The 24,510-nt window shown below is 39.6% G+C and overlaps 1 protein-coding gene across 1 annotated transcript; it reads left to right on the top strand.

Moving 5' to 3' along the window:
* The first annotated feature begins 1,323 nt into the window (after window positions 1-1,323).
* ARL6 (ARF like GTPase 6) lies at window positions 1,324-21,788 on the top strand. The gene is made up of 8 exons (XM_076351018.1): window positions 1,324-1,386; window positions 4,161-4,311; window positions 6,825-6,886; window positions 8,728-8,796; window positions 12,558-12,652; window positions 16,458-16,587; window positions 18,097-18,152; window positions 20,771-21,788. The coding sequence occupies exons 2-8, from the start codon at window positions 4,189-4,191 to the stop codon at window positions 20,794-20,796; spliced, it is 561 nt and encodes a 186-aa protein (XP_076207133.1). The 5' UTR covers window positions 1,324-1,386; window positions 4,161-4,188; the 3' UTR covers window positions 20,797-21,788.
* The last annotated feature ends 2,722 nt before the right edge of the window (window positions 21,789-24,510 follow it).

Below are 24,510 nucleotides of genomic sequence, written 5' to 3' on the forward strand. Positions count from 1 at the left end.
ATTGCTTCTTCAAGTCAAGGAGCAGCACAGACATCCTTTTGGGAAGCAGAGACAGAACCGTGCACTCCACCCCTCACTCATCGCTTACCTTCTGTTTAAAAGTGAAAGGCAAACCCAAAACTATGCTTAAGATCTGGAATTACAGAAATATCAGATTGTAGTGAGGGGAGCGTAAGGGACTGAGTTGCACTGCCAGTCTGTGAGGGATGAGTATGGGACAGCATGCCGAGCTCTTCCCTGCCTCAACTTCTGCTTGACCACGTAGGGTCTCATCAGGGTCTGCAGTGTAGGGTATCGAGCTGAACACAGGGACTGGTATATGAACCGCCTTTTACACCCTATGAATACCTCAACAGAGGTGAGAAAGTGAGGAAAACTCATGCTACTGTTCCAGTTAAAAACAGGAGGAGTCTTTTTAACTGCATTTGGTAAGTGCAGCAGCATAGGAAGTCACAGCACTCACTTTTCCAGAATTGAGAACAATTTTGGCAGCTAAATTTAAGTATGTGGTAAAAAAGAGACTGAGTTTCAGTTTATTCCTGCTCCTGTCTGGAGCTCATTTTAAGTGATTTAAGTAATTTTAAGTTCGTGCAGGAGGCCTAGAACCAGCCTGACTGGGCTGTGCTACGCAGCAAAAACTTACCAAAGTGTATTTCTAGACACAGTGCCTAGCCTCAACAAGCTGCCTTCTTCCCAAACCCCAGTTGCTGTAATTACCTAAGTGACAGGTGGATTTAAGATTTTCCCCGAACATCGTACTCCACCAAACTGCCTGCTTCGGATCAGGAGTTGCTGTGGACACCTTCGGGGGTGTTTTTTATTGGGCTTTTCTTCCGACATTAATTGTAATTCCCAAGAGGATTTATCTGGCCGAGTGCTCCTGTTGCAGCTGTGCTAGAAAGGCAGAGGAGCAGGGGTCGGAAAAAAATTACACAGGCTTTGGACACAGAGGATGAAATGGATGCGGTTCGCACGTGTCATCAGCCTGCGACGCCTGCCCGGAGTAAGTGACAGGCGCCCGGGCACAGCGGGCACAGCTGAGACAGCAACACGCGAAGCTGCCGGCGATGACGAGGTTCCCGAGTTGCGGCCCGCCCGCCCCGCAGGCAGCCCCGGGCCCTCAGCCCCCCGCCGCCCCCTCAAACCCACCGGCGGCCGCTGGGCCGGCGCGGAGGGCGCGGCCTCGCCTGGGGCACCGCCCCGATCGGCGGCCTCGCGAGTTGGCCGGAAGGGGCGGGGCTGCTGCGGGCGGGCGCGGGAGGCGGGGCGCGGCTTCGCTGGGGAAGGGATTGGTGGGGGCGGTGCGGCGGTTTCCTCGGCAACGGGGCAGGCGGCGGCGGCGGCGGCTGGCGGCGGTCGGGCCCGGCCGACATCTGGCGGGCCGAGGTCTGTGCTGCGGCGGCGGGGAGCGCGGGAGCCGAAGTCGCGGGGCGCCGCCTGGGCGCCGGCCGGTCCCGGCCTCCTGTGGGGTTGCGTGAGCGGTGGGCCCTGCCCCACCGGCACGGGGCCCTCCGTCCCGACCCGGGCGAGGGGACTCGCACCCGCTGCCTGTTGCCGCGGCACTCGGGGGCGGCCCTGCCCGGGGCGGCTCGGGGCCTCGGGGCAGGAGCGCCCGCTGCGAGGCGGGCTGCTGAGGGGGGCTCGGCGGCGGGAAGGGAAGCCCCGTCCTCCTGGCAGCGCCGAGCAGCCCGGCCGCGATCCCGGCCGCCCAGGGGCTTCCCGGCTCTGGCCCCAGGCGCTGCTGGGGACGTGCTGGGCCCTGGCTCCTCGCCCGCTCACCCCGAGTGTGGTGGGAGTCGGCGGTCCTGCGAAAAAAAAAAAAAAGAAAGTCCAGCCGGAGTTTTAAATGATACTAATCTGAAAGGGCCTCCTGCGGGCGGCGTGGGCAGCCTTGGTATCTCAGCGTTTACATTTGAGTAATCCGCGCGAATTAAATGGACTTTTAGGGTCGTTTAGTTTGGAAGGGACCTCCGCAGGCCATCTGCTCTGCTCGCCCTCTCAAAAACTCGGAAGCACGATGCGTGTAGCGCTCTACGGGGTGCCCCTTTCAGCCCAGCGTGCTGATAACTGGAGTAGCGGGTTGCGATGCCTTGCTTAGCAGCCACCGGAGGGAGGCGGCTGTGCCTGCCCGGGCATCTCTCGGGGGAGCGTCTGCAGAGCTGCGCGGCTCAGCCGGCTCTGCTTCCTAGCAGCAAGTCACTGCTTCTCTAAATGCTTTGGACGACTGGCTTATCTTCAGGAGTTTCGCAGCCCGGTTAGTCACAACGAGTGTTAATCACTGATGCCTCAGACAGGCTTACAGCTCTTGATAAAGGTTTATGGAGTTTGATAACAAGTTCCTGGACCAAACAAAAAAAGGCAAAAAAAGGAAGCTGTGCCAGCTGTAACTGCTGTAACTCCTCACAGCTGAGAAAAAGAACGGGAGAAAAAGGGCAGGGCAAGAAGTCAAGGGTACATTTTTCCCGTTGTATGCTTAAATAATGACTTTGCCAACTGTTATGAAAAACTGCTAGGAGAAATGGCTATAATTAAAATGTTGCTAGGAACTGTTATCAAAGAATGTGTATTTAGGCTTTTGGGTTTAAAAGTGAAGCCCTAGAAGTATCTTCTAAGTGCTTGCATTTTCTCCTTTTCCATTTTAAGAGTACCTGCAAGGTATTTTTTTGGACCTTATCGTCTAGAATATATAGATAAGGCTCCTGATTGGACTAGGAAGTAATGTGTTCTGGAGCAGGGTTTTGTCAGGTTAATTTGATAATAAACAGTAAGCCTTAATCTGCTTTCAGAGTTGTATGTATAGTAAAAAAGGAGTGGGGCATAAAACAAAGGGAGTTAGAATAAAAATCATGATTTTTTTTTTTTTTTTTCTTTGAGGGACTTGCTATAACTAATGTTGGGCTTGTTTAATCTGGTGACAACTGTGTGTAGCTGTTACACACATAGCCACTCTAGATCACTACAAGTCTTGAATCAAAGTGCACTAGATAAAGCTTTAAAAAGCATCTGTATTTAAAAAAAAAACATACTGTAAACAAAGGTGATGGCTTATGTGACTTTATTAAATTCAAAGATTTTAAAATTATTTCTATTAAAAAGCAGTTAATCATCATTTTGTAATGTTAGTGAAGAAGGGAGACCAAATACTTGTCATTGATGTTGGTTTTTTCCTCTTCCTCCTCCTGCCATGATTTTCCGGGGTAACTAAGTTCGTGATCCGAGTTGTTCAGTGCTGTGTGTTTTTTCTTTATTGAGAGAAAAAAACAGCCTTCACCACTCCACAAAATTCCTCTGGCATTAATTAAATGCTTTATTATTGAATGCGTCACAAATATTTCAGCTGTCCAATTGCTGAAATTATTCTTAGTGGGATTCATTCAGGATAGACAAGGGTTATCCTCTTTGCAAAGTATGGTCAGCCAGGTACCACAAGGGAATGCATGATGTTAGCTCCTTCGAATATGCTACTGCCAGGTAACTTCAATCAGTGTCTGGGCAGGAGTAGGAGTTGGCATCTACCTGAATTGTGGGTGAATGTTATGGTGTCTGGCTTCATGTCTGTTGGATCTATTATAATCAGTTTCTATTTGTAGTGAATGAGTTCCTAATTTATACATGTTAGTATCAGCAAAGCCTGTTACAATTAGAGTTTGAATTGAATTGACAGAGGGTACTTTATTTACTTCAGGGTTCAGTAAATTACGTAGCAGGTGCTGAAGGAGGGAAATACTATTTTGCTTCGTCGTCTAAATCATGACGACTGACTGGACTACTGACAATTTGAAGTAAAATGTAATGGTCTTCCTTTTTTTTCCAGTTTGGTGGAAGGTAAGGAGGCGTTGCAGTTGTGCTTCTGTTTGGACTGCGCAGAATGATGGCAGTATCGCTACCCAGTGAATCAAGGACATTGCATTATCTAGACAGGGCTATAAACGGCCAATCTACTTTTGTATCAAGGCCTCTTCGCTATAATCAGCTTACACTCCATTTGCTTAGTATACCAAGCAAACCTGCTGTGACAGTGTTTGTATAGTGTCTTATTCACACTGTCTTTTTAAAAGTTTAAGGACTGCTTAGCCATATGCCCACCTACTGTGCTAGCACTGCTGTATGTGTAACGGTTTTCCAACAGCTATTTCCTTCTCTGATTTTCTGAACCACAGGTGATCCCTGTGTATTTCAGCCAGAATTATGGGATTGTTTGACAAGCTAGCGGGATGGCTTGGGCTGAAGAAAAAGGAGGTTCATGTTTTGTGCCTTGGCTTGGACAATAGTGGCAAAACAACAATCATAAATAAACTTAAACCTTCAAATGTAAGTAGCCTACCTAGTTCACTGTTGATGTGTTTACTGCAGAGTTGATGTTTGTTTAAACTGGTTTTGCGTGCTGTTATACTAAATGTGACCATGGAAAAGATGGGAAGAGCTTTTTGATTTAGTGCGGTGGAACAAATATATTTTAAGAGTTTCCAACTAACTAAAACTAAATGTAAGCATCCACATGCATATTATGAAGACATTTCCCAAAAAAACACTGTTAATGTGGCACACTTTTTCTAAGATCACCCAATAAGGAAAGGTTTATGATGGCTGAAATCAGGATCTGAAACAGTTTTCTTAAGTCACTTAAATAATTGCTACAGGATTGTGGTTACAAGTAATGTGTTGAACATTTGGGATTAATACAGTTGTTATACAACTTGTACTTGTCTACATTTTTCACATTTATTTTAATCTCTTCCTGAGAAACACTAAGTATAAAATAAACAATAAAATATGAAATAATGTGCAGATGCACACTTAATGGAGACTTCAGCATTTTTAAAGCAGAATAGCTTTCCAAATAAGTAGCATTTATACTTGCAGTTCATTCATCCAGTGAAAAGTGTTTCAGGTGACTAAGAGTGTATAGTATTCTGAACAAAATTTAAAGTAGGATTACCTTGTCTCTAGGTATGTTTATGGAATATAAATAAATGCATTTTGGTAGGCATGTTCAAAGCCAGAGGCTTGTGCATCTTGGTTATATGCATCTGGGAAACAGCAATTTTTGTTGTTTACATCAGGACACAGCTTTTGGGTTTTTTTAACTTCCATTGAACTTTTCCTGAAGAGTACCACTGGACATTTTTTAAAAAAATGTAACATGGTAAAGAGTCTGCTACTCTTCCATTCTTGACAATTATTCTTCCACTGAAAATTAAGTAGATTTATAAACAAAGGCTATAAACTGCTTACTATCTGCTGCCAGTCGTTTGGGGGAAATGCTACAATTTGTACCAGGCAAATTACCTATTTATGTAATTTTTGAGACCTTTATTGTAGCAGAGTTTTTATGTCATGCCTTAAGCAGTAAAGGATTCCTAACTAGAGTTGAACACAGACTTCAAGATCTATCACAGTAATAGGCATTAGAGAATGTCCCAAGGGAATTACACAAGTAGAATAAATATAATTTGTTTGCTTTACTGTAAATCATGTAATGAGAATTTACTTCTGAATGTTTTCATTTAATGTGATGCTTTAGGAGGGTAGCTTTGCATACAACTTGTGTAAGTCCTATCCTTGCAAGACATGACAAATTCTCTAATGTGCAACAAATGTCATTAGATCAGACTTGATGAAATTGTTGGGGTTTTTTTTAAAGTTCAATGGACAGATGATTTTGAGCTCGGGATCAACCCTGACTTCCTAAGAAGAACTGCTACTTTGCCCTAGGAGCAATATGTTAGTGTCTGGCAGATACAAGTGTTTCTCCATCTGTTTGCAGTTGTTTCTTCTGGGCCTGATAAATACATTTGAAATAAATGTTAAAGAAATAACACCCCTTCTACTCTGCACAAAGTTTCCCTTGGTGACAGGAACTGTTGACTAAACTGTTTACAATGGTGGCATGCCATTTTCATAATGAAGCTGCAGGTGAACAAGCTAAGCTTGCTTCAGGTGTATGCAAGGAGTCAACTGCTTATAGACAGTGGTTTTAGTAATGGGTTCTAGAAAGCCTGTAAAAGGATTGCATGTCACTTTCTCAGACAGCTCTGTAATCTAAGGAATGTGACCTTTCTCCCTGTTCAGTATCGATGCTTCTTAAAGGAGTTATTCTGTTGTACCGACTTAGCTGATAGGTTCCTTGGCCAGCTCAGCAGTAAACCTGGTTATCAGACAGATCTATTAATAATGCGTTATGTTTTGACCATTCCTCTGTGATAAATGGTGATGTCTTCCAGTGGTCTAGTAGTTTGAATAGAACTATGGTTAGGCCATTGTGTAATGTCTGCTGTATAATTCCCAACGACAAATAGACTCCTCCAGCCTGTGGATAGAAGCTGGGAGTATGGCCAATCTAATATCTTGATAGAAGTATATCCTCTTTTATCTAAGAGGCTTGGGGCATTGTGCAGACTTGTTTGGGTTGACACTGTGATTTCCAAAGTGCACAAATACTGTGAACTTTGACCTCAGTCATAATCTTCAAGCTGTTATCTTCCATGTTAACCTATCTCCTATTTATTTCATAGGTAATATCCACACATATGTGTACACACAGGCTAACGTAAAGGGTGGAATCTCACTCTTGAGGCTAAAATGTCTTCAATACTCTTGTCCAATAGTGTTCACTGTATTTCCTAGAAAATACAAAACCTTGATTTTGAATTACTGTACTTTTCTGGGAACCTTTTTAATATAAAGTATCTGGATTTGTAGAAAGTTTCTGTATTGCACAGTTTGGGGAAAAGCAGATCTGTAACATATTCATGTTTCAAATATATTTCTATATATACATTTTCGAACTTGATTGTAAAAGTTGTGCTTTCTTTCCTTTAAAGGCTCAAACTCAGGACATCGTTCCAACAATAGGATTCAGTATAGAGAAGTTCAAGACATCGAGGTAGTAGTTTCTTTCATTTTCTCCATTTAGCAGTAGTAATTAATATACAATAGTTGGGCTTAATTACCTCTTTCAGTGGGATGTAACCGGGTATAATGTGTGGTGGTATAATGACATGACATACAGTTTGCTGAAATGTTGTAGTACCCAGGATTCCTAATCATGATCCAGGACTGACAGTGTTAGAATATATTGTATGTTTTGTGCTGCTATAAAACCATGTATTGTTTAAAAAGACCACAACAAAACAAAAACCACCACCAAAAAGTTTTTTGCAATAGCAAAAATATATGCAATATATAGATGCATATAGATGCAATACAAGCATCTGATTTCTGTCTGTTGAGATGTTCAGAATAGGGCACTGTTACAGACTTGAGGAGAGACAGTTGCTTAGATGGTAACCTATATTCCATTAAGCACTCTCACTGGAGGGACTCTGAAGAGATTGCAGTCTAATCTTATTAAATGAAAAATGGTGGCTACAGGCAAAGGTCAGGAAAAGGAGGAAGAAATCATTAGTTGAATGAAGGCTAAGATTTAGAAAAGGAATGTCGTGAGACAAAGATACCTCACAGAGGTAACATTTGATGTTATTTTCTTACTCTGTAGCCTTCACAGCGTCTTTTTAATGGGTGCGGTTAGTCTTCAAACCAAGCAGCATGCCCCACTGGATGAGAGATCTGCAAGAAAACTGTTTATTCCTTGAGCTGATGTGTGGGACTGATAGGTTTTATATTTTTATAGGAGGCTCAACAACTGTATTCTGTCTCAGTAAAGCACATAAGACAGGTTTGGGGTTTGGCTGTGTGAGAATGTAAATTGATTTATATTGTTTTCCTTTATTCTGATCCTGTAGTAGGAGAGATGACCTGCAAATACACCATGTAGAATGATTAAAAACAAAACAAAAAAAACCCCCAAATAAACCCACAACCCACCCTAAAACCTCATTAATCTAATATTACAATCCTCGTTAATATTACAATAAAAACATTGTTTGGGGGTTGCTAATAACTTTATACATGGCAGAGCAGCTAGTCTAGAATCAGATGATGTCTGGATATAGAGTGGAAAGGATGTTTGGAGAGCTTCCTTTTCTAAACCTCCTCATCTTGGTGTGGCCTCCACTTGGGGAGCTGTTTGGGACTACCCAAAGCAGGAAAGCCTAATACTGAAGTTGATGCTGCCTCTGTAGACATTTCAGGAGTGGATTAGAGTTTTTTGTAATGTTCTTGAAGTTGACTTGCTGTATTTAGCGTTTGGGTGAAATCTCAAAGTTGCGGAGACTGCCCTTTGTAGCTTGGTCACCTGAGGTAACCTGTTAATGCCAGACTGTGATTTTTTTTTTTTTTTTTTTTTTTTAAATCTGAAGGTGGAATTTTTTTTTAAAGCCTTTTATTTTGCATGCAGAAGCCTTTGGATGTTATTGGTGCCTGTCTAGGGACAGAATTAAGACAGGCTGTGGATTTTAAGTCATGGCTCATCTGAATTTTATTTACTCAACATTATAAACAATATTCAATACTAATGTGATAAAAAGAGAGGCTGAATGGCAGCTTATTTTGTATTTGATGTAACTTTTTATAATTGGTTTAGTTCTTTTATTCAGAGAATAAACAAACATGTTTTCCATTGTGAAATATTTCTATAATAAGACCGCAAAACTGGATAGGATAGTTTGAAGGCAGATAGAGTAACCAGAATTCTTTTGGGAATTTTTCTCAGTAGTTTAGGATTCAAGTTGATCTGACTTTTTTCTGTCAGGGCAGCAAAGAAAATAGTTTGGGTTTGGATTATGTTCTTTGTTTCTGTGCCTCATACACTTCTTTTCTTTGCAGTTTGTCTTTCACAGTGTTTGATATGTCGGGTCAAGGGCGATACAGAAACCTCTGGGAACATTACTACAAGTAAGCCTATCATTTATTTTAAAGCATTGCTGTTCATATTAGCTGTCGCGTACGTTATTTAAACATGATATTTAAATGTATGATAATATCTAGTGGTTAGAAATGATTCAGAGACGACTTACACCTGGTGTTTGACAGAAGGTCATTCTGAATCAATACAACTTTTCTTTCTGTTCTAAAAAATGAAAATTTTTATATGCTGTTAATCAGCATGCTTTTGGGGAGATCTTGTTGACTCAAAGATTGGGGAGCATACTAGAGATGGGTTTTAAATGTTGAAACCTGAAAACTAATCCTGTAAGAAACCATTAAGATGAGTTAAGTTTCCTATTTTTCTGTTCTTCTGTAGGTAAGTGACTTAAGACCCAAAAGGTATTGGCTGATGGGTGAGATTTTTAGAGGTGACAGAACTTAATCTCAGAGAATGAGGCACATGTAACTAAGCACTTGACTAAGTATTCTTAGATGTTAATTATTAAGTAGGATATTCACTGTACTTTATAACACTGTGGTATTGCCTTATTAGTAATAGACACCATTTTCTGTTTTTCTAGCTTCTAATGAAACTTGAATCTTCATTTGTGTTGTCTCATTGTTATTCTGTAATACCTGATGGTGATCTAAATAAGGTGAACAGTAGTAAACCACACAGAAATAGCTTGGAGAAATAGAATGGAGAAATTCTGAAGATTATAATATTGATTAAATATTAATATTTAATGTGATAGAACTTAAAGTATTCTTTAATTGAGGATTAACACTTCATCTCCTTTCTGTGCAAAATATCTGTTAGCAATTTGAAAACTTGTTGTGTGGGTAGGAGATCTTCATTGTTCAAGAGTGTTAGATGTATGTCTCCCAAATCTTTTGGATTTCAATAACTGATGCCCTTAGGCTGCTCTCAGAATACTAGCCAAGTGCTTCATAAGCAAATAATTTTTCTGACTGCTGTATTTAATGCAGTAAACTTATCCCTTGTGTGGCATAAATGGCTTTTTTCATAGAATCATAGAATCATTAAGGTTGGAAAAGACCTCTAAGATCATCGAGTCCAACCATCAACCCAACACCACCATGCCCACTAAACCATGTCCCTAAGCGCCTCATCTACACGTCTTTTAAATACCTCCAGGGATGGTGACTCAACCACTTCCCTGGGCAGCCTGTTCCAATGTTTAACCACTCTTTCAGTAAAGGAATTTTTCCTCATGTCCAATCTAAACCTTCCCTGGCGCAACTTGAGGCCATTTCCTCATGTCCTCTCACTTGTTACTTGGGAGAAGAGACCGACACCCACCTCGCTACAACCTCCTTTCACGTAGTTGTAGAGAGCGATGAGGTCTCTCTCCCCTGAGCCTCCTTTTCTCCAGGCTAAACAACCCCAGTTCCCTCAGCCGCTCCTCATCAGACTTGTTCTCCAGACCCTTCACCAGCCTCGTTGCCCTTCTCTGGACACGCTCTAACACCTTGATGTCGTCCTTGTAGTGAGGGGCCCAAAACTGAACACGGTATTTGAGGTGCGGCCTCACCAGTGTCAAGTACAGGGGCACCATCACATCCCTACTCCTGCTGGCCACACGATTTCTGATACAGGCCAGGATGCCGTTGGCCTTCTTGGCCACCTGGGCACACTGCTGGCTCATGTTCAGCCAGCTGTCAACCAGCACTCCGAGATTCTTTTCCGCCAGGCAGCTTTCCAGCCACTCTTCCCCAAGCCTGTAGCGCTGCATGGGGTTGTTGTGGCCCAAGTGCAGGACCCGGCACTTGGCCTTGTTGAACCTCATACAGTTGGCCTGGGCCCATCGATCCAGCCTGTCCAGGTCCCTCTGCAGAGCCTTCCCACCCTCGAGCAGATCAACACTCCCGCCCAACTTGGTGCCATCTGCAAACTTACTGAGGGTGCACTCAGTCCCCTCGTCCAGATCATTGGTAAAGATATTGAACAAGACCGGCCCCAGTACTGAGCCCTGGGGAACACCGCTTGTGACCGGCTGCCAACTGGATTTGACTCCATTCACCACAACTCTCTGGGCCCGGCCATCCAGCCAGTTTTTTTACCCAGCGCAGAGTACACCTGTCTAAGCCGTGAGCCGCCAGCTTCTCTAGGAGAATGCTGTGGGAGACGGTGTCAAAGGCCTTACTGAAGTCCAGGTAGACCACAGCCACAGCCTTTCCCTCATCCACTAGGCGGGTCACCTGGTCATAGAAGGAGATCAGGTTGGTCAAGCAGGACCTGCCTCTCATGAACCCATGCTGGCTGGGCCTGATCCCCTGGTTGTCCTGCGATCCCCTGGTTGCCCTGCAACAGTAAGGGACATCTAACAGTAAGGGAGTTTCTTAGGTAATGCTGACAATGTAATGTGCACTTGTATCCACCTCTTTTCCTGATCCAGTGCAGTAGTCGCATATTTAAGATTAACTTCTAAGGATAATATAAAAATAATAATGTGCTGTTTGGTTGATAAAGCTAAGCAAGATTTAATTTTGCAAGAATTGCAAAATGGCAATCAAATCAAATCTGATCAAGTGTCTACTGATCATCGAAGCAACTACTTGACAGTAGTTGATCAGAAGTACTTGAAGCTTGCCCTTTTCTTCTATTTGGCTTGAAACTATCTTCTAGGATGTCCTCAAAGTACGCTTGTCTTAAATATGTGTAAACTCATGTTGTGTCCCTGTTACTTGTTTGTGAAGCTATCTTCTGGCAGTAAATACATGCTAGGACTCTGATTCCTCTAGAAAAGTACTGTATGCTCTTAAAAAGTACTTAGGCATTTTCAGCTAATATGCAAAAGCTTTATTTGCTCTCAAAGTTCTTCTGTACTCCAGAAGAGAATGGACCTGCTCATACAATCTTAGGCTGGTCAAGTTATTTCTGTTTTTCAGTAGGTCTAGGACTGTTTCTTACCAAAATACGAAGGTAGATGTTGCTGGGGTGTGAAGAATGTATCCGTAATGGTCTCAGAGAAATGTTAAATGAAGGAGAAGTGAATATTACATTAAAATGTAAATTAAAAATACTTTTTTTGTGGGTGTTTAACTGTTCTTCTGAATTGGTCAGATTTTATTTTGCTTTCAAGTATGTTTCCATAAATGGAACATCAAGTCATAAAATATCGGTAATATCCTGAAATGATGAGTTGAATAGTTGTATATATGTTGTGACTGTGGTCATATTGCCAGCAAAATGTCTTAATGATTTGAAATAGTTGAAAGTTTTTACCTGTTATTCAAAACAAAAGAAATGTCCTGTTTATGCAGACTTTTGTAAAAGTTAAATTAATCTGCATATGCCTAGTTGTTAAACAGCTGTGGAGACACAGTTTTTTCTAAAAAGGTAATTGACCTTTCTCTAAATAAACTTGGTTTAGTGTAGGAAATAAAGAATTTCTACAAAAACCTGTCTTGAGATTTTGTCTGTCTGACCACACTGTCAGAATAGCAGTTTCAGCATTTTCAGAGTTTATTTTTCAGCCTCAGTAGTGAAATCAAGCTTTTCTGAAGGGTCTGTATAGACTGAACCTTGTATGAGTCATACATCTAACAACCTCATGTCTCAAAAAAATTATGCAGGTTACCAAAAGATTGAATTTCAGGAATAAGACTGGATTCAAATGTTAATGGTAAATAAAACCAACAAAAATTAGAGGGAAAAAAATCAGGTTTGTTTGCTTTTTTTTGGTGTTTCTTCTGAAGCCTTTTCTTAATCACAGTTTAAGAGAACCTATAATTTGCTTCTTTGCTCTTTTTATGTTATGCAGAGAAGGCCAAGCCATTATTTTTGTCATTGATAGCAGTGACAAATTAAGAATGGTTGTGGCCAAAGAGGAACTTGACACCCTTCTGAATCATCCAGGTGAGGAGGCTTTTTTTCCCCTTCTGTCTCCGTATTTGTTATGTTGTCTTAAGAAAAGCCCTTATCTGACACATTCTTCATTCTGAGTACTTTGCAAATATTTTAGCCATTCATGAATACTAGAACAATAATAGTCTTCAATAAGTTTGGGGGTTTTTTTTATACCTATTCACATTTACAAACTGATCATACTTCAGTTTGCTACACTGAGTTGGATTGGTCTCTTATTAATCAATACAGATCAAAAGTTGCATTGTTTTGAGGAAGAATAGACTTTGACCCTTTGGAAGCTGGAAAGCCTGTATGTGAGGACAAACATACAAAAAAGTATCTCCCTGTCTGCATTTTTTTCCATGAAGACAGCTAAATCCTTTAATGTAACTTCTAATTAGATCTTTTTCATCTTCATTATCTTTTTTTTTTTTTAAATTATTATGCTTTAGCCAGAAATAAGGAGGGATAATTATACCAGTCAGTTTCAATTGCCTATAAAAGGATACATAGGATGGAAGAGGATATGAGAGGATTCATGATCGGGAGGTTGGTTTTAGGGGGGTTGGTTGGTTGTTTCTGTTTTTTTTACATGAGGCTACACTTTTTCAGTTAAGTTCCGAGATTGGTCAATTCTTCATTTCTTTGCCCTTCCGTATAGCCAACATTACTGGAATGTTTTTGTAAGCAATATGCAGTTTTGACTTTCAGCACTTTAGGTAGTTGCTCTGACTAACCAGATTATAAAACTACATGCAGGAAATTTAAAAGCGAAATAATCCTGTAATTTTTTATTTATTTACTAAGCATTAACTTACGGGGTTACCGTGCTGAAAGTAAGAAAGGAGATGCTGACTTGCATTTCTAACCAAGAAAAGCAGTATGTGATAGGGGCAATTATGTTACTATGATTTTATTTTCCATGAAGACTGCGTATAATACATTAGTTCATCAACAAAGATGCTGTAGCTGAGTACGTGTGAGCTGACTGGGCCCTCTTAATTTCATGTTCAAGGGTATGGGCCACTTCAAATGCAGACACTGAAAAGACAGTCTTGCAACGATGAAAGGGGAGGGCGAGGTGAACCAAAGGCTGCAGGTGGATTACATAGAGGCAAAGGAACTTTGTACCAAAGCAGATATTAACCACAGTGGTAAAAGGCGATTCTGTTGTTAAAATGGAAACCACATAGGACCAAGGGTGAAGGTAAAGACTGCTGTAATAAATTACTGGTTTATTAGAAGACAAAAGAGTGAAAATGTTAAGACTGAGGAGATGCAAGCTTAGGTGGGGCTTTTCATTTAGGCATTAATAGGTTATTAATGCTGATCTAGCAGGTCAGCGCTGTTCAGTTGTTGATGTGTTTGTGTCTTCTAGTTCTGAAAGACCATGGCTATGGCCACCTAGTACATTCCCTAGAACCAGGAAAGGGCAGTTTTGTATTTTGGCCTTGGAGCAGCTCAGCTCAAATGCAGCAACAGTGTTCCTGTTTTATCGTTTCGGATTTTGATAGGTCACATCTAAGAGAACCAAAGAGAATAAAAAGTTCTTCTAGTAGTAATGTTTGATAAAAGTAGCTATTAACTGAATCAATATATGACTGTTTTACCATACCAATATTTTTATTTGTATTACTGTTCTGCTTTTCTTCCTTTCTCCCCATCTATGCTTTTGCCTCTGTGAATCTCCTGGAGTGGTTTAAATTTACATGTTTACTTAAGGTTTAAATAGGTGCAGGGTAACAACCTTGACTCAATTCCTGTCTCTGAAAATCTTAGCAATCCTTCAGTAAAACAGTCCCCTCTTTTTGCCAGACTTTGCCTGAGGCTGTCAGGTGAAAGGGAATGTGTACTGTGAAGCATTAACAGGATTAGAAGTTGTACTAGCTTGGACTGTTTTGTGAATCAGAACTATAAATTATTTTTATTTACATAAGTGGACCATGCACTCTACAAATAACGGCTTGTTTAATGATCACCATCATATTAATTTTTTAATCAAACTTCATTCTTCAGCATTTTGCAAGATGGCAGTCTATAGATTACTTGTTTTAGATATTGACTCTTGGATCACTTGACCTCCAGCACATGCTTCTAAAATAAACTGAAATTCCTGTAAATCTGAAATTCTTTGTATAAAATTATACATCACACATATCTGGTGTCTGGGATTTTTTTTTTTTAATGTGTTAACTACTTGCAACTAGAAAATGTTAGCTTTCCATTAATAACTGTAAAAAGTGTGGGGGGGAAATACTGCATAATAGGAAACAATGTCCTAAGGTAGGAAATAATGTAAATTTCTGTGACCACCACTTTATTTAGCAAACATCTTTAAGTGTACATTTATGAGTCTATGTGGGTGGGTTGTGCCCCCTTTTTTCAGTGTTTTTTTTAAAGCAATTAAAATCCTTGATTAACTTGGCTATTTGCATATGTGATGTCAACTAATTTCTGTGATTTTAATTTATCCATAACCTGCAACCTGTGGATACCAGGGTTCATTTAATTATACTGTAGAGTAATGTAGAAGTTTCAATCAGGACACACAAAAGCTGTTCAACTATGGAATCAAAAGAGAGATTTAATGATACTCTATGCTTGTGTTCTGAGGCCTTTGATTTGTGTTGGAGGATATCAGAGGAAAAAATAGCTCCAGATAGGGTGCATATTTGTGAAAATTGTCAGTGTTTTGGTCAGCACTCATGATCTCTGAGTATGGGTAGATAGCGTTACCCCCACTGATTTTGTGGAAAGGTTCAGTAGGGGGGTTGAAAATAACATAATTAGGAAGGTTCAAACCACTTCAGCATTGACAGTTTGTTGGGTTTTTTGGTTTTCTGTCTCCTTTTGCCCCCCCTGCCCCCAGCAGGGGCAGCTGGCTTATGTTTGAAGTTTTTAAATAAATCCTTAGCTTGTTTCCTATGTGAAATAACCTTTTCTTTTTACTATTTTAAAAAGAGCCTGGATAGCAATTTTCATCGGGGGGGGGGGTTAAGTTCTTTTCCCATCAAGAATTGGTTGATAGACTCAAATCTAGATTTTTTTCTAATCCTGTAATTCATCCTTTGTTTAAATAATGTGAAAAATTCTTACGGTTAGTCTTGGTGCTGGTAATTTTTTGGCAGTTTTACATCTGACAGGTTGAAGAGAGTATACTTTGTTTCCTTCTAATGACTCTCTAGCCTTGTGGTAATCAGCGAGGCTTATGCTTTTGAATGTGTAAGTATGCCAGAAATTGCCAGTGTACTTGGTTTGGACGGTAGCTCTCACTGCTAGCTGAGGAGAGCTTCTGGAAAAGAAGTCGTCTTCAAGTGAAGGTAGGATAAGGGATGTCCACACGTGCAATTTTTTCCTATTTTATGAAGTCATGGATGCTCTCCAGGATGCTAAATTCAGACTACCCTTATGCAACTATTGTTGTGAGGTTATGAATGAACACAAATCATTTTTCTGTTCGTTTTACACATCCAGTCCTCACTAAGCAGAGATGTGTAGTATTTGTAGGCAGTTGTTTGATCTCCTGTTCCTCAGCTTCACCAGCAATTTATACCTACAGCTTTAAATGTATGTATAAGGTAGGGGGAGAGGGGGTGGAAGATCCCAAAGCCTGCCAGAAAGTTTGTGAGCATTCTTGAAGCGTGCATCGGAGGCCATGTGACCCAACAGTGTGCGTCTTGGTAGGATACAACCTTCAGAGAATTGCAGTTACAGGTGAGCAAAATATCTTCCTGTATTGTTTGTAGCTTATTACGTGTAGAGATTAGTAAGTGTTGCATAATGTCATGATAGTTCTATTTCTGCTCATGCCTAGATATTAAGCACCGTCGACTGCCTATTCTCTTTTTTGCAAACAAGATGGACCTCAGGGATGCGATATCATCTGTGAAAGTATCTCAGTTACTATCATTAGAAAACATCAAAGACAAGCCCTGGCATATCTGGTAAATTTCCCTTTTTCTGCCCTCTTATTGGTATTACTTTGTACATTCACATTTTAGCTCTGTCATGCCACTCAGTATTGTATGACATTAAATTAAATCAACCAGATAAAATGCTGTGCTGCCACATGTGGAAACAGCAGTGATATTACAATACTTGCTATGAAACTTGTTTTAAACACACAATGCATTCACGTAGACTGTATCTTGAAAGTTTTCACAATAGAACTGTTACCCAAATAATGAAATGGAGGACTTCTAGTGAAATCAGAAAGCAGTGTTCTTATCAGAAGAATAGCTGCTATTATTTTTTTGCTGGGAAATTGAGTAGAATTGTTATCAGAGTGCTGCTGCTAGTTTGTCTTGCAGGTTTCAGAATATCAGCAATAAAACCTTTAGAGTTGTTTTTTTCCACTCTGCAGATGCTTTAGTAAACTACTGTTGAAAGGCCATTTAGTAAACTGTTCTCATGTGAATTCAGAGGGTCACCGTACTTTTTGTACATGTAATGTTTGAGGGGATTTTTAGTTGTAGGAGCTAGTGTCTTTTCTTTCTGAAGGATGTGAGCTTTCATATAAATAGAAGGATTTTGTGCCAGTGTTCACAAGGAAAAAAACCTCTCTTTTTATCAAAAGTGTTTTATAGAAGTTAGATTTTTGTCTTACTAAAGTCCTCGGATACTATAAATAAAAGTGAAATCAGCAGCTAAATGCTGCTGAAAACTACAATTTTCATTTTAGGCCCTTTAAGATTAAACTTGATTACCTGGGCGTTGTTTTGGGGTCACTGCTTTTGTCTCCAAAATGACGCTGATTAATTCCCAAGGTCTTGGAAGGTAACTTCATAGCTAACCACAGTAACAGTCCAGATTCACTGCTGTGCTGGTTTTTATAAGCTGAAGAATGAGGGGCCTTTAAACAGTTATACCCCTGTGATTCAAAAGGTAGATTCACACTGTTCTCAGTGTAGCTTAATATTAATATATATTAACAGACACTCCTAGGGCTGCTGTTACAATGAAGTGTGTACGCACTATACTTTCTTCCTCCAGTACTCCAGCATTCTCGTTGTGTATAGGAACTGCATGGGACAACGGTTGGACTCGATCTTAAAGGTCTTTTCCAACCTAAATGATTCTAGGATTCATCACTGTTCTTGTAGGTAGTAAGTATCTTCTATAGCACAGTCTGAGGAGGGACTTATTTAAGTGGAGGTGCCGCATAAAAATGTGGCTGCCTTGTGTGGGAGCTTTTCCAGAACCCCTTATGTTCTAGGAACGATTCCTCTGCCTTGAAACTGGAATTAAAACAGATCACATCTTGAAATGGTATTTCCATATTGGGAAGGTACTCTAGAATATATCATTTGAGAAGCAGCCTTCTCCATGTGAAGAAAACTGAAGTAAACTGTACTTGATGCTACTTTGCAATTCTGTAAATTACAAGTATAGTGATGACTCCACTAAAACTGGTATTTTTACAATGTTTTCATAATTTGACTTGTTTCTTTCAGTGCCAGTGATGCTCTTAAAGGAGAAGGATTACAAGAAGGTGTGGATTGGCTCCAAGGTATATCATATGTAATTCTCTTGCTCTATTTTCATCCTGTTAAACTTTTTCATTTTGTAAGGTGTTTTCTTTATTATTTCCTTTGTTTTCTTTCTGTCCGCTTCTGCTGTCAGATCAAATTACACAGTGAGTACTGATGCTCTATCTCATATTTGCCTTTCATCTACCTCCTTAACGTACACAAAATATTGTGTCAGTTTCTCTGACAAAAGTGTGTACTATGAAATATTAATGCATACTCTTGCAAACAGTGTAACGCTTTCTTGTAAACAATAATACCAGCTCCTGCACTTCAATTTATTATTGTGGTAGTTCAGTTTGTTCTTTAACTTATTCTTACTGTCCTGTCCCACTTTTACATAACTTAATGTTATGTATCAGGAAATGGTGAATAAGCAGGCTAGAAAAATAAGCAAAGTACACAGACAAATACACTAGTTTTGATTATTCAACCTCAGTTCTTTAATCTAGAGCCAAAATAAGAACAACTTACATTATAACGATCATAGCATAAATACATAGAAAATATCAGATCCAGCTTAGATGATACATCACATACACGTTTTTAATTACAAACTTGGTATGGATGCTGTATATCCTTCTGTCGTATGTTGGTAAGGATCTGGTCTCTTTTGTCCTCCCGTGTACTGCTAAATGTATAGAATAGTGAATTGTGGTATTATTTTGGTAGACTCATTCTAATTTTAGCGCCCTAATTTACGTTGCTTACATTGTGAGTGTATTAGGTAGCGTAGTATAATCTGAATCTGCAAGATGGTTTCTCTGTACTGGCGTGTTCTGGGCTCTGGCAGCCGCTAGATGTCAGCGATGCTCCAGAGCCACTGCCACTAGGCTCATTTCCTTCAAAATGCAGCTAAATAATATCCAACATTGTCCCTGATTTAACGTATCTCCATTTATCTATGGATACAATACTGTCCTTTCTACTTAGAATCCTTACTGCTAGTTAGAAAGAGATGGTTTATTTTACTGTGTTACGGCAGAATACAAAAACATTTGGTCATGTTTTCAGAGGAAGGGATACTAGCCAAAAATTAGTCTTTACAAAAAGATTTACTGCCCTACAGAAGAACAGTGATGCATCCTCCACCATCTAAAAGAGTTCTGTGGTGGGGAACCAGCATCTTACTACTGAGTTTCCTTCACTGCTGTATCCTATTATCATAGAGGCAGATTCCAAATCACGTACTTTTTCCTAATTTCAGGCATAGTTCTGATTTTGTAATATTCTCCTGTGATTTTCAGGGTCTCTGCTTATCTTTGAGGAACCTTCTAAGTTTCAATCCAAATTTGAGTTGATGGTTTTGTACGTAGCTTCAGGCTACTTAAAAGGATCTCAAATGCTTGCCTAAATATTTTCTGACAAAATATTTAAGTTGTATATGTAGACTTTTAAGCACAGTAAGCAGGTGCTTCTGCTGTCACTCACCTACATAGCTCTTCATAGCAATTCACTTCTCATGGGTTGTTAAACTTCTTAATCTTCTGAGTTGAAATTCTTCATGGATGGGCTTTATCTAAAAATTTCTGTTAACTCCCTGGCTCAGTGTCCCCAAAAGCTTAAGAGGGGTTGGGTTTAAACTGTACTGTTGCCTAAGCATGTGCAGTTTGGCAGTTATACTTTTAATGGATGAGGACTTGGATATTTCAAGAACAAATTTTTGCTACGATTCTCCTCTTCATTCCTAGAGCACTAGATGGAAATATTTGGAACAACTCTTAAGTTATAGTGGTCCCTAAACCACAGCCTGTGGATGCCATAAAATTCAGTGGAGGAAATGACACCTGGTTAATGAATGCACCGTTCTGCTTGTCAACAGCCATGCTTTCCTTAGTTACCTTTTGCAGACCCATTACAGGTAGTTCACAGATTTGGGGCAGCAGAGGAAGAAGGTTTTGCCTTTTTTTTCCTGGTGAAGGCTGAGTTTGCCTATTTCTGTATTTTGTAATGGGGTTACTATTGCAACACCACATCATCAGTAGGGTAAAACTAACCTAACTCACAGCAGTCTAAGCCCAGCTCATGTTCCCTATTAGTGGGAGTAATTGTGCTGATTTCCACATTTTGTAATGGGGATGCAGTACATTTATGCTAACTAAGGAAATGTTTGAAGTGAATTGAGAGGTGGCAATCAGGCAGCAGTATGGAGAAGTGTGGTTACTGAGAGCAAAGAAGTTTTCATGTGAGTTACTCAAAAGCAAACGTTAAATCCTTTGCTGTTGTGGAGTTAGTTCATGTTCAGTTATGTGGAAGCTGAAATGTGTACAACAAATTGAAATATGTACTTCATAAAGTAAGCCTCCAGGACTTATTCGCACTAAAGTTACCTTATAAGCCCAAAAAAGATAAAAATTGAATTGTGTGGCAGAGTCTTCCTGTTTAATTAGCAACGTTTAGGAGAAACAACTTGGCTGTGGAGGAATTTCAGAAGTGGATGAGAGAGCAAGTTGAAAACAACTCTAACCGCATTGTCCCCCAGTCTTGTAACTGCACCAAAATATCTATCAGTGTAGTTCTGTAACCTGGACAATACTGGGTTATGTTTTCAACAAGCAAAATACAGCAAGAATTCATCTGGTGTTCTTTTTATTAACAGATCAGATCCAAGCAATGAAGACATGAGAGATAAATAAAAGATGTATGGCATTCTTTTACAAACTGTCAGTAGGTGTACAAGTTCCTTGGAAAGGAAGAATGATTTAAAGAAAATGAACAGTTCAGCTAAAATATACTGTGTTGACTTGTTTCCTTTTAGTAACTCTTCCAGGAAAACTGAATGTAGGCAACATAGCACCTCAGGTATGCACATTGATGAATTAAATCAAATCTTGTGACTGAAGAGCATATTTTAAAAAAAGATTTATGTTAACAATAAACATCTGCATTCATTTGAGTTCTAGGTGATAATTAGCCATCAGGAAATGCCCCTCTGTTTTTTGGGGGGACACCTTTTGACCAAATGGGAATATTTATTTTCTTGAGAAAGAATAATCCGCACTTCCTGAAATACAGCTGCATGAGATACCTACTGATTTTAGGTGCCCATTTTTAGGTATTTCTGCAATTTTTTTATTGTAAAGTTTGATGTTGGGTTTTTAGTAACCATATACAATAGGCTTCTAGAGGAATATTTTGATTTAAGATACAAGGATTCAAATATTCAGTGTATTTGTTACAGATGATTGCAGATGTTTTCAAGGAACTGCTTTTAATGAAATGTTATGAATTGTTTTTGTGATATGCCATGGTTATATTTGCATTCCCATCAATAAAACTTCAAATACACAACATGCCATGGTTTGTTTTTTTAACTTAAATATGTTCATTGATGGTCTTTACATCTTTAGAGATTTTTGGTTTTCTGTTAGTTTCATTTGGAATTTGTCCATTTTTCAATGGAAATAGCACTGTATACTGGAATAAAATGGTGTTTCTTTTGCCAAGCTTTTTTTAATTGCATGTGTTTGTTACACTTTCTAATAAACTAGACTGCTCTTCCAGATATTTACGGAGCATATGGTTGAAAGTTATATTTTGGAAACACAGTTAAGGGACAGTTCACTAGTTTACTAGATCATTAATATGAAATGTGTCTTATACTTCTGTTGTGTATAAAAACAATTTTACTTTCAAGAATAATTTTTAATAAACTTTCTGACTTCAAAGATGTACCATAGGTAAAAAATTAAGCCAATGCTAATAACTTTATTTTTGTCATGCCACCTCTTCCCCTTTAATCCCTTCTCCCTTGTCCAAGAAACAAGCAGACTGGCACTGGGGATGCTGAAGACTGTATTTGACTGAGTGGGTAGCTGGCTCTTGTGGGAGATGTAATATGTAGGTCTTGCAAAAGCTTCCCCCCCCTTATTAACATATAAAACGCACAAATGTTCTGTAAGCATGCCTTCAAGGGCTCACTTAATAGAGGAATATTTGGAGCAAAGGGACCTGCCTGAAATGGTGTAAGTTTCATGTACTTTCAGTTACTATTAAACGGTTAATTTTAACTCCCCTGCTTTGCTAGAGGGAACTAAGTCTTGCTGTAAAAAAATCTTTCTTACAGGATGCCATAATTCTGACAGTTCAGTTTGTCGTGGAAGTATTTCTTTCATGTCTCTTTCTGTGACACTTTTGGCCGTCTGTCAACTCTGAATCTAAATATCTATACAAAATCAAATACAAAGGAGGAAAAATATATAATTCAGAGATGTTTTTCTAACTCTGAATTGTGGAGCAGATAATTTTCAGCTTTACTTTGCATTGGATAATACGGTAAAAAAATAATACTTGTTGGAAACATCTTTTGCTGAGTATATAAGTATTTTGTAATTACTTTGGTTCACTCATATGGCTTATTTAAATGAAACATTTAATTTTAAGTTGGCATTAATTTTTTTTCTAACAGAAAATTTAAGTTCTTACAGAAAATGTATCTGCATTTCTGACTTTCTTGAATAATCTGGACCTTGATGGCTTTCTGATTATTTTTGTTTGTTTATGTTGGACTACACAAAGTACTATGTTTATCTTATGGATTGACTTTACTATCATGGGAAGCTGTTTGAACCTTCTACTTTGTTCTTCCACCCACAAATCTGAGGAAAGTACCCTATTGTCTTTTACTTTTTGCTTTCTGATGTGGTTAATAAGACCTTTTTGAAAACAGCAGTTAGTTATTTATGTCGATTATTGTTCCCCTTCTTGGTTTTTTTGGTTTTGTTTTTTTCTTCAGCAGCTCTTTCTTTTCCTCTCCTACCAGGACACTGGGCTGGATGGAGACCTGTTGGAAGGAGCGGGAATGCGGACAGTCCTGTTAGTGAAACACTTGATCTGTGTGTGTGTCCCCCCCACCCACCCCTTACGGCTTCAGCCATTACTTGTCTCTCGCTTCTAGAACATTTGTGATTGTTCTGTGAACATAAAACTACCGGGGGGATGCCTGCATGTTCGCTTCTGCTCCCCCCTGTGGTGTACAGGCATAGATCACAAACATACACAGTTGCTACAGCCTTGAGCTGGTCTAATAACTTTGAATTTGGTACAAGGATTATATTTTGCACAAAAGCCTCATGCATCTGTGCAAAAAAGCTTCTTTGTAGTTGTTTTCTGAGGGCCCAGTGGCTGGCAGTCTTCAATGCTGTTCTGCCATTACGTTTAGGATGTTAAAATAATTAAAGTAATGAGTTCTACCTGGATGCTCCAAGACGGTTTGCATGTACGAGTTCATTGCGCCTTAAGAACAAAGCAGATGAGTTCCTTTGGAGGTGTAAATGAGACTTGCAGAATATTCCCTTTTTTTTCCCGCCATGTTACTATAGGTGTATGCATTAAGTGGGAACTTGAAAGGCAATAGAGTGACTGAAAAAGAGAGAGTGTGGTCTTTACACACCACACAATGTTATGTGCTGTTGCTTCTGTGCACTAACTAAGCACACTGCCCTCCTACGTATTTTTGAATTTCCTTAAAATGTGCTTGGTAATGCTTAGGAGTATAGCATTTTCAGCTGAAACATGAGGCAGTCATTCTCACAAACAAAGTGTTGCCTTCTACATCTCTTCTTTACCAAGTGGGGCCATCAGGTAAATGTGTGAATCCTAATTCTTTCTAGCCTTGCCTCTCTGGTACTCAGGACATGAGTCCATGGGAACTTCATGTGTTTAACCTGTAGCTACTTGCAGGTATGCTGAGAGTCTACGTGGCCTGAAGACTCCTGGGCAATTTTCTGTTAAGCAAGTACAGCTCTAAGTGTTAGGATGAAAATGTAATGGATCCTTCTTTTAATCTCAGCCCTCTATAATACGCTTGGGGTTTTTTATTTACTAATAAGAAAGATAAGCTGCTGTGAAAGGCTAGACATAACGGCTCAGCTGCACTGCTTAGTTGTCTACAGGAAGGCATTCTGATGTGGTAATATGTGGAATGGTAATGTTGCATTTCAGTGCTGCCTTAAAACAGCTGTGCAACCCTCTGTCTCAGAAAGCAGCTTATCTCTTAGAAGCTCAAACTAGGAAATAACATTTTGTTAGTAATAAGAAATAAAACTAACATTGATTCAAAATACTTGTCCTTAAAAGCAAACATTTCTTATGCCAAGAAATACAGTTTAATCCTAAAAGTTCTATTTGGGGGTTTTTTTTTAAGTTTTACTTGTTTGGGAAATCACTCTCCTTACAATTAATTTTTGTCATCTGTTTCTTTAATTCTTTCCGGCCTGCCTTATTTCTGTTTCACAGAAATCCTTACAAATCTTGCTCCTAAACTTTCTGGTCTGCTCCTTTTAACTTTTGCTGAGTACTTTGCTAGTGAAACGTTGCAGCTCCCTTCCCTGTTGGGTT

Source organism: Aptenodytes patagonicus, chromosome 1 (genome assembly GCF_965638725.1).
Source record: "Aptenodytes patagonicus chromosome 1, bAptPat1.pri.cur, whole genome shotgun sequence".
Lineage (NCBI taxonomy): Eukaryota > Metazoa > Chordata > Aves > Sphenisciformes > Spheniscidae > Aptenodytes > Aptenodytes patagonicus.

What these genes read in the sequence shown, in the direction of transcription:
- ARL6 (XM_076351018.1), top strand. Translation starts at nt 4,189, where the DNA reads ATGGGATTGTTTGACAAGCTAGCGGGATGGCTTGGGCTGAAGAAAAAG. An exon ending in GAGAAGTTCAAGACATCGAG is followed by an intron (nt 6,887 to 8,727) that starts GTAGTAGTTTCT and finishes TTTTCTTTGCAG; the next exon opens with TTTGTCTTTCACAGTGTTTG. An exon ending in AGGTGTGGATTGGCTCCAAG is followed by an intron (nt 18,153 to 20,770) that starts GTATATCATATG and finishes TTTTATTAACAG; the next exon opens with ATCAGATCCAAGCAATGAAG.